This window comes from Mesoplodon bidens, assembly GCF_964165515.1.
Source record: "Mesoplodon bidens genome assembly, chromosome: 2".
In the NCBI taxonomy this organism is placed as follows: domain Eukaryota; kingdom Metazoa; phylum Chordata; class Mammalia; order Artiodactyla; family Ziphiidae; genus Mesoplodon; species Mesoplodon bidens.
Window position 1 is genome coordinate 138,878,488 of NC_138177.1, and position 11,131 is coordinate 138,889,618.

At 37.7% G+C, this 11,131-nt stretch overlaps 1 protein-coding gene across 1 annotated transcript in view; it reads right to left on the reverse strand.

Moving 5' to 3' along the window:
- The window catches only part of PRKAA2 (protein kinase AMP-activated catalytic subunit alpha 2), a gene marked incomplete at its 5' end in the record, with an annotated part of 57,734 nt that extends 47,189 nt beyond the window's left edge, over nt 1–10,545 (reverse strand). Inside the window, one exon of the mRNA XM_081223818.1 lies at nt 10,452–10,545. Within this exon, the coding sequence (XP_081079944.1) occupies nt 10,452–10,545 (94 nt within the window). The remainder of the gene's footprint in view (nt 1–10,451) is intronic.
- Nucleotides 10,546–11,131: the final 586 nt, after the last annotated feature.

Genomic DNA, 11,131 nt, shown 5'->3' on the forward strand with positions numbered 1-11,131 from the left:
CCTTTCAGGTACACAGATGGATGGATCTCTCGAGTGTTCTGGTATGCTATGCAGAAGCGCTTTTTTTTTTTTTTTTTGGTTATGCATGTCCAGTTAGATGTAAATTGAAGGGCAGAGAAAAAAGGAACAACTCACACCACCATGATGCTGACATAACTCCAATCACAGTTATTTTAAAGTCCATGTCCGATAGCTTTAATATCTGAATCCCTAGGGGTTTTTTTCTATTGTCTTGGCCTTGTCTCCTGGAATGTTAAACACTGTTTGTGAAAAACTGTAGAGGGTCCACCTGATTTTATTTCCCTACAGAGAATAAAGATAGGAGGCAGATCATCTTAATAAGTCTAGGATTAAGCTGATTCTAAGGATTTCAGTCTTCAGGGAGTTGCAACCAAAACCCAACTGGTTACCTGGGACTCTCCTTGATAAATTACGAACTCCAGCTGTTGTTCTCCCCAGGATTCAAACTCTGCAGTGCCTTTTAGCCATTGCTCTCTGTTTGGCTTCTTACAGTTACCATTTTTACAAACTGGCAAATGACTCAAAGAGAAAAGCCAAATAAAACGTCAGACTCACTCCAATGCATTTTTCTTCTCCCAGGGATAGTGATCACTCAAGTCCTGACTGCCTTCAGATTTTAAATTTTCTCCAGATTTTCTAATTGTTTGTAACTAGAAAATTGATTTGATGCAAGTTAGAAATCATAGCCAGATATGGAAGTCAATCACACTGGAAAAAAATGTATATGCAATAACAGAATATTAAAGTTAAAAAGAACTTTATAGATTATCTACGCCAACTTTCCATTCAAACTAGAAACTTTATGGCAACAATCTTGGTAGCCATCTGGTACCCAAGCAAGTATGTCAATAACAGAAATGAAACTGACGTGTGGCATAAGTTGTAGCATTCCTAGTCAGTCTCCTTGATAGAAAGATCCTCATTATTCTGGATTATAATTTGCCTCCTTAAAACATTCACTCAATAGTCACCGTTCTATCCTCCAAAGCATCACTGAATACGGGGACTCCTTTTTCCAGATGATGGTACTTTAGTTGTCTAAAACCAGCTATCACACTTAAAATAGGTTTTCTCATAGCATGAAAAATATTCTTTACCATACCTCATATGGCATACATACTTTTTGAACTCCCCTAGTTATAATGATCATTCTCTGAATGAAACATAATTGGCTAAGATTTTTTCCAAATTGTGGAACAAAGAACTAAACCCAATATTCAAAATTTAGCTTAATATGAAGTACAGAACTATACTACCTCTACAACTATCAACTAATATGGCCTCTATATTGTCTATTTTCTATCCAATAACAATTTTTACATTTAAGCACTCATAATATATATTTCCAAAACTCATGGTCAGATAGAATTTCAACATCTTAGGAACTGCTATCAACTGTTCTACTCTTTTATGCACCTGTTTTTTGTTTCCGTTTTTAACCAAGTGCTAGATTTGACACTTATCCCTATTAAATTCTACCTAGCAATTCAAGCAGTTGATACAAATTTAAATTCTGATTCTGTGATTTGTCTATTAATTATCTCATCTAGCTTTGTACTACCCCAAATAGGAAATCTTACTATACTTATTAAATAGGATAACCGACAAAGATTTCCCTTTAGAATGACTCCTAAATTCTTTGCGAATAGTTGTTCATCAGCAATAAGACATTCAGAGCACATTTCTTTATCTTATCCAAAAAGCTACCATAAGACACAAAGTCAAATTTCTTACTAAAAGCAAATTTACAGCATACAGTATAACTGTTATACTATCCAACTATGAATTAGTAGAGCACTAAGAGGGCCTGGTTTAAATCTGAGTAAAAGGTGGATTCATCATATCATATTTGACTTAGAATTCAAATGTGAGAGAAGAATCATATAAGTAAATTCTGTGATGAATATTTTCCTCTTTATTTTAAATTAGTAAATCATCTGTTGTAGTATCATTGACACATTTTTAACACTGGTAAAAATAGTTTGCTTAAAATCCAATATGACTAAACATGATAGATGCTTAATATATATTCGTTCTATTATTTCATTAACTAAGTCTGGAAGAACTGAAGTCAATTATGGAATACATATGGTACCAAGTTATGCTCTAACACATTAAAAACAAAAATTAAATAACTAATACTTATGGTATTTATCAAGTAAAGAATTTAGAAAAATTTATGGTATATTTAAAATTTTAATTCCATTATTTTCAATTATGATAGCTAGATAACTTATAACTAATTTATAATTTAGAAATTGAGAGATGTTAAATGAGAACATATTGCTCATTTTGTTTTTAATAGCGTTTAAAATGTACAAAATACTATGAAGAAAAAAGATTCTAAAAAAGTATTTTAATAAACTGATACAGAAACATTCAGGATAAGAGACATTACAGCAAGATTTGATGATTATATAAAAGGCTGTTTAAAAAAACTACGGGCAAATTAAAAAAAGAATTATTAACACTTTAAAAACTAAAGCACCACCAAAAAAAATACAGTAAAATTTATCAGAGGCAAACATTGCTAACCATAAGACACCACTTAAGCAAGAATACTGTTCCCTTGAAGGGGTGAAGGTTTCTATTATTAGCAGAGATAAGAGCTGCCTCAAATTCTTTCCTTAATAACACCAAACTAAAAATAAAATGGTTCACCACGTTTCAAAATAAACACATTGCTTTGCACATGCGTTTCAATGGTTTAAATAATAGATAAAAATCTATTCAACCTGATTCAAAGTGTTTGCTCTTATATTTGCATCTAATAAATATACTAGGGAGATTGGCTCTCACTTTCATAATCCTTTCAGTATTTTAGGGGTCTTGTGCCCCCACTTTCTCATTATCTCTTAAAGGATTTGAGATTAGATCTTCTGTTAGATCCAATTAAATTATCTACCTGGTTTCAAAAAATTAACTGCTTTCTCTATAAAATATTTTCTCTATCATCAAGGAAACCACAGGAATCTCAGAATAAATGGGGCAGTGTTATCATTACAAAACAGTATGAAATGCTTTAAGGAAGGCTAACATGGACCACGAGGTAAGTGAATATTCTGACATGTTCTTACAAAAAAGAAACAAACAAACAAAACAAAAAACAAAAAAACCTAGATAAAGCAGTGCTGTGTCAGCATGGGAAAGGGAGAGAGTCCACAAAATTGAAGTAATTTCCTCAGTATATGATCAATTACAAAAATCCTTTCTAATTTACATAAATATGTTAGGAGAAAGTTTGTAGAAAGGCATTTTTAGCTCAGAGTCTGCATTTTCCATAGTTCTACAAAAAATGAACTGCATGTATTATTTTGGTTCTACTCTCAGTAGAACCTTGACAACAAGCCACCCATAAAAACTGCCAACTGCTGCTCACATCCTCCTCCCTTTTCCAGCTTTGCCTCCTTCTTCCAAGAGTTCTATGATCACTACCATGAGACCTGGAATATACATCTGTTACATGTTTGCATATATGCAATGCATGCATACGCATGGTGTACAGAAGATGGTGATAAGTGAGCAGCATCTAGAGAATTAGATTAATGAACATATTCAAATGAAATAGGAAAGAAGACCAGGGAAAAATAAAACAGGAGATAGTAAACTCTTCCTCCTCATCATCAAATAAATTCTGGTCTCAGAACCAGATCACAGATTATTCTCAGAGTTCAGCAAATTACAGGTTTAAGTACATAATAGGACCCAAGTATATATAAAGTACTTAAAAGTTAAGTACTTGTATCTTTTCACCTACATTTTCTCCTGTACTACTCTCAACAGTATAAAAGAACATATAGTCTTAGTCCCTTTTTCAGAGATCAAGTAACTTTGGCTTAAGGGCGCATAGCTGGCTTATATAACAGCAAACTTCCACACCAGGCCTTCTAAAATCCAGTGTTCTCTATACTATATACCATGTTGCCTTTGTGGACTTAACCTGAAATCTGTCCATCGTTTATAACTTTGTTTCCTGTGGAAAAATATCTTTTGAGAGTCAATGGATTACACAAAATGAACAAAATCCATGCAGCACTAAGGACAAAATTACCTATGTTGAAATCATAAAAAACAACATATAAATCAGCAGAAACAAAAAACAAAACCCTAAATAGCACACTGTTCACTTAATTGTTTGAGAGATACGATGAATTGATTTTCATTCCAACACTAATGTTCTACTATTTCAGAAAATATATAGCTTCATTATTTGGAAGTATTGTTTAACAGTTGTTTAGAATTTGCATATTTTCAAAAGTAAAATCAGTTCAGCTAGCAACTTACATGAACATTCAGTTATTCCCATTTCATTTTTATTTTATTCATTTTCCATATTTGTGAAAAAACAAATTTCATGGCTTAACCAAAAAGGATACTGCATGTTTAATATAAACATTAATAATTATCATATAGCACAAATGAATTAGTCATTGGGAACTTTCCATTGCAGGCAACCAAAAAATAGGGGCAGATTATAAAAGCTCTGTCTCAATGTTGCAATCAGAATTGCAATCAGCAAACACTTATTAACACCTCACACAGGGTGCAGGATTCACTCACAATGGCCCTGTATCTAGTCATCTCCACAACAGTGCCATCTATTTGTACGGAAATTTATTTTTTAAAGCCATTTTAGTGCCTCAACTCATTTAATCCTCAAAAAAATTCTAGAAAGCAGGTAGGCCAAGTGTTGTTATTGCCATTTTACAAAGGAGGAAACAGGCTCAGAGAAGTTGAATGGTTTTCCCAAATTCATATAACTGGCTGTGGTATGGAATTAAAATCCCCAGCTAATGCCTTCCTAAACCAATGTTCTTTCTTCCTAGGACATCAAGCTATTTTTTTACAAATTTTCTTTAGAAAGGTTACAGGTAATCTTTAGTCAAGGTTATTTTCATAATGGGGGTGAACCCTGAAATACCTAGTATTTTTAAAAATTTGGGTTAAAACTGTCAGAATTCAGTAAATTTATCATGTAAAAAATGGAATGGATTAAGGGACCAGAGTAAAATTTATATGAAAATATAATTTTTAGCCATCCATATGGAGTTTCAAAAAAACTGTTATTGGCTGTAAATTTGGATTAAAATAAATACATTTAAATCTTATTTTCTTAATCCTTGATAAATATCTATGGACATGTAAAAATTATATCCTTGTAGGTTTGAAACTCACAAGATATCACACTATGCATTTTTACTTTCCATTCCATATACCACAGACTTTCATCAGAGAACCCTGAATTTGCCATTTCTGCCACTTACTAGCACCATGACCTTGGGCAAATTACTTAAAGTAGCTGATTCTCAATATCTACATTAGTAAAATGGAGATAATATCAAATGCAGGGAATAAATAAAATCAATTGCATATATAGTAAACATAGTAAGAACTAATTCAAGTTGTAGCTTTTATCACTAAAGTGTTACAAATGTGTTTCCCTTTTCTTTTGCTTTATATTACATCTTTATTTCAGCTCTGGTCTTCAGTAATTCAAATTTCCATTAAGCTGGAAGGAACAATTAAACGTTCCCATTTTTTGAAATTAAATCTTTAAAAAATAAGTTGTAAAAGACCTCACAAATTTCACGTTCTAGTGCCGTGCTTTAGGAAAAGAAGAAAACAAAGCCCAGAGAGGTTAAATGTCTTGTTTAGGGCCTTGATACTACATGAGAGTCAAAAACAATGCCAGTGTGGGCCCCAAGTACCATAGGTGTAACTCTGAGGCCCACCAACTGACCAGGTAGTTGTCCAAAATCTAATTTATCATTTAGGACTTGCTACTTACATATCAAAAAAGTAACATTACTTGTTTAAAAAAAATTAATAAAAATTTTTCCATTTGCTTATCTTTCCTGTTATCTAAAAAATAAGTGGGGAATTAATAAAATATTTACTTAATTCCCTGAAAGCCAATTTTGTGAGCCATGCACATAACTATTTGAAAAACAGAAAAAGTAATGCCTTGATGAGACCCTGTTGACTAGAAAAGGCTACTTTGACTACAAAGGATCCTATAGTGTACAATTCCAATGAAGAGTAATAATTTCATAAACCAAATCTATGAGTCCTCACCTCAAAAATACAGGCTTCTTTTTAAACAAATAATTACCATTATATTAAAAACATTTTTTTTCTTCAACCAGTGTATAACACAAACACCAGATCTATTCTAGAATTTCTATCACGTTCATTATTTAGATAAGAACTGAGCAAGTCTAATTACAAGAGCTCTTAAACTGAAGTTCTACCTTACCCTGGAAAGAGTAAGAGCCAAAACAATCAATATACAGGAAAAAATTTAAGTAGATAAAAAGCATTACTTCGAAACCCTGACAGCCCATATAATGTGTTTCCATAAGCACTCCCCTTGTACTCTTACACTAGAACAATGGAGAAAAATCAATTTAGAATATTTTAAATAAGGCTTCAATTATTTATCAACAAATAGAAGGATTTCCATATGCTTTTTAAAAATAGCTTGAAACCAGTACTATTAAATGAAAACTAGTTATTTCCATTTTTGTTTACTGTACCTAACTTTGGTCTGTAAAATCAACAACTGAAGTTAAACTTTCAATATCTGTAAATAACAATAGTTAAGAGAGAAGGCACATAAAATATTCATCACTCCTCCATTTCCATGTTTTTATAGCCATATAAAACTAAATCATTTACTACTAAGTTTTTTAGTAGAAATTAAATTTACAAAGTCTAACTCTATACCAAATAAAAATGCATGTATTTTCAACAAACGGTGCTGGGACAATTGGATATCCATATTCAAAACGTTGGCCTTAGAACCTCATCTTACACCATATTCAAATTTTAACTCAAAATGGGTCATAGACATAAATGTAAGAGCTAAAACAATAAAACATTTATTTAAAAAAAAATACGAGCAAATCCTTGAAACCCAAAGCAAAGATTTCTTAAATATAACACCAAAAGCATCATCCATAGAAGGAAAAAAGTCAATAAACTGGACCTCATAAAAATTCAAAACATTTATACTTTAAAAGACACCATTAAGAAAATGAAAAGTCAAACAACTGACCTGGAGAAAATATTTGTAGTAAGGGACTTGTATCCAGAATTTATAAAAAAAGGTTCTTATAAACTCAACTTACAACAAATAACTCAACAAATGAACTCAATATATGAATAGACATTTCGCCCAAGGAGATACACAAATGGCTAATCAGTACATGAAAAGATGTTCAGCATCATTAGTCACTAGGAAAGTGCAAACTGAAACCGCAATGAGATACCATTTCACACCTCCTAGAACAGCTATAATAAGACAATAAACAAATCTTAGGATTTGGAGAAATAAGAACCCTCATACATTGTTGGTGGGATTGTAAAATGATACAACCACTTTGGAAAAGTCTGCAGTTTCCCCAAAAGCTAAAAACAAAACTATGATATGACCCAACAATTCTGCTCTTAGGTATCTACCCAATGTGTCTGAGAACATATATCCACACAAAGATTTGCATATGAACGTTTGTGGTGGCATTATTTGTAATAGCCCCAAACGGAAAACAATGGCCATCAACGGGTGACTGCATAGGCAGAATGTGGCATACTCATGCAATGGAATATTATTTAGCAGTAAAAAGGAACAAACTACTGACACACGCTATGTCATGCATGAACCTCAAAAGCATTGTTAAAGAAGTCAGACACGAGAGACTCCATATTGAATGATCTCATTTATAAGAAATGTCCAGAGAAAGCAGATTTATCCAGACAGAAAACAGATTAGCAGTTTCCTAGGGCTGAGGGTTAACTATAAATGGGCATGAGGAATCTTACTGCGGTGATGAAAATGTTCTAAAATCGATTTATGATGATGGCTGTACCATTCGGTAGTTACTAAAAATCACTGAATTGTACACTTGGAATGGGTGAATTTTATGATATGTAAAATACACCTGAATAAAGCTGTGTTTAAAACGCATGTGCTTTTGTTTCTAGTCCCTTAAAGAATTACAAGTGACCTTGAACGACACTGGAGTTAGGGGCACTGAACCCCAGGCAGTTGAAAACCTGTATTTAACTTTACAGTCAGCCTGCAGTATCCATGATTCCGCATTCTAGGAGTCAACCAACCTGGGACTGTATAACACTGTAGTATGTATTTAGTGAAAAAAGTCTGCTGTAGGAGTAGACCTGTACAGTTCAAACTCGTGTTGTTCCAGGGTCAACTGTAAATGAGTAATTTTAGACTGCAGCAACTTATATAATTTTTATTAAGCAATTGTACTAATTCTAACCTTGGATGGGAAACCACAGCCTAACTTTGGAGAAGTGCTAATATAGTGTTAGGAACACCCCTCCAGTTGGTTGCTCACTGGGAAGGGGTCCTCCAGGAAAAGGATTTCTCATAAATCAAAGTACCTTCTGTTGTTTTATATTTTAAGAAGTAAGTGCCTAGAAGCAGCTCAAGAATATATACAAAAGATATTTAAGGTGTCCTATGACAATGGACCGATTGATCTGATGGGTGTTTTAGCCAACATTCAGATTACAGAAGAATTTAAAAAGACAAAATTTTAACACAATTTGAAAGGGCGTAGGGTACATTATATAACCTGGAGAGTGTACATGTCTAGATGGCAAAGGTTTGAGGGTATAACGTCAAAACACAATAGCCCTTAGTAATGTCACAGGCATTAATCCAATTCCTGGATCCTCCTATATTCATTCTAAATATATTCTCCTAACTGTCCACTTTATGATGTCTTTCAAACCTAAGCCAGGACTTCACAGCCCTCACAGGACTTCAAAGAATTTTACAAACTTGAGGTCTTTACACAAATACCACCCTGTCTGTGAGGCCTTGCCTGACAATCTTATTGAAAATTGCTAACCTCACTAAACTCCCTATCCTCCCTTCTCTGATTCATTTTTCTCAATAGCACTAAAAATACTGTATATTGAATATTTCATATACATGTTGCAATTATTGTTTGTCTTCCCCTACTAGAAGAGAAGCTTCACAAAAGGAGAGATTTTTAATCTGATTTTGTTCCTAGGGTATCCCCATTACCTAGAACAGTGCCTGGCACATTGTAGGCACTCAATAAGTGTTTTCTGAACAAACAAAAGGGTACCAGACACGTGGAAGTAAATAAGAGCTGATCCTTGCTACAGGAATGAACGAGTCTCTTCTATCCATTTAACAGCCTTGATTTAAGGTTAAAATATGACTTTTTAAGGAAATAGAGGCCTCAATAAAATCTCCAAACTGCCTACCTAATATTTCCCCTGCAAAAAGAAAAAAAAAACAGCAAACATTTTACTTATAATATTGGATTTGCAACAATAAAAAGAGAAGTTTGTTTTTGTTTGTTTTTTAAAGAGAAGTGTTTTTAACAGGCTCGTTCTAGTTCTGGAGAGAGGACAAATTAATTAAATCCCACGTGACCCTCATTAACAAGAAAAACAGGAAAGTTCAATACTTAACTAGTAAGAAGTAAAGTAAAAAATTTCAAAACCAGCCTGTTTTACTACACCCAAAATGGGATCCCATCACCAAGAATACAGACCTCAGCAGAGCATGTCTTAGCAGTTCTGGCCTCAGCCCTACATCCTCCAAGATCCCCATCACCGTCCTCCCCATCCCAGAAGCCTTCCTAGAACCATTTTACAAACACCAACCAACCTTCAGACCTCCCAGTTCTGATTAAGCCCTGACCCAAGCCAGCTGCATTCCGGCGTTTCACACAGGCATCAGAAAGACCCACCCCGCTCTTGCTCCGGGAGCATCCCCTAAACTGTCATCCCCACCAACCCAGAGTCTGGCAGCACGAAAGAATCGGGATGTCAGGAACCGCCCAGCCTGGCCAAAATTAGAGGACATTTTAGACTTTCATCACGGTTCTGCCAATTTCAGTGTGACCTTGAGAACGTTCCTAGACCCCTAGGGGTCCCCGTTTTCTCACGTTTAAGGTGAAGATAACACCTGCACCTGCTATAAGGATTAAAGGCGATCACACGTGAAGCACCTAACTGGGCACCTGGCACGAAATGGAAACTCCACCATCAGGAACGTGGGTCATTCCCCAGTCCTATCCGTACAGCCTCCCAGCTGGAAGGCACCTCGCCCTACAGCACAGTCTCCCGGCTTCACAGAGGAGGGCACTGAGGTCCGCCGGGAGAAACTCGGTGGGCGCCGGCCCTGGACCCCGCGACGCCCGCGCCCCAGCCCGCAGCTGCCGCGGGGCGAGGCGCTGCACGCTGCCCTCCCGGGGTCCCCAGGCTCCGCGCGGCCCGGGCGGGGCCACTCCACCTGCCGCCAGGCCCCGCCACCCGCTGCCAACCGCCCGCCCGCGGCCCGGGGCTCCCGAGCTCCGGGACTCCGGGGCTTGGCCTCCCGCGAGGTTGGCAGCTCGGCGCGGCGGCCTCGGCGCATACTCAACTCTTCACTTTGCCGAAGGTGCCGACGCCCAGGGTGTCCCCCAGCACGTAGTGTCCGATCTTCACCCGCCCGTCATGCTTCTGCTTCTCAGCCATGTTCGGGGCGCGCAGCCTCGCGCCGCCGCCCGCGCCGCCGCCGCCGCGAGCTCTTCTGTGCTGCCGCCGCCGCCTACCCACAGTGCAGCGGGCCCGCGGGGGGCGGGGGCCCAAGACGCCGGGGACCAGGCGAGGCGGGGGCGGGGGGGCCCACGAGCAGGTGGGCGGGGCGGGGGGCGTGTGCGCGCCCACCCCCCGGGGCGGGCGGCCGGGGTGGGCGCTAGACGGCGAGCGCTGCGGGAGGAGTGGAGGGAGGGCCCGAGCTCCGTGCGGGGAGGGTCGGAGGCAGACAGGTGTGCGCGGGAGGGGTGAGGGGGCAGGACGGCGCCCAGCTACCTGAGGGAGGGGCCCAAGGGCGGGAGCCGGGTTAGGGGGCCCGTGAGCAGGAGAACCGGAGGGAGTGGAAAAGAGAGGGTGAGACTTGGGCCGAATCTTAGCGAATGGAAAGAGATGGAAGTAGAATCTGGAGAAGAAACAGGCCTGAAGTGTGAGGAGAGAGGGACGTGAAAAGCAGCGCGTGGGTCCAAGGAAAGTGGGGGCCGGAGACGGTGGGGAAGGGCATTGATCGAAGGTCAGTCGGAGGAGA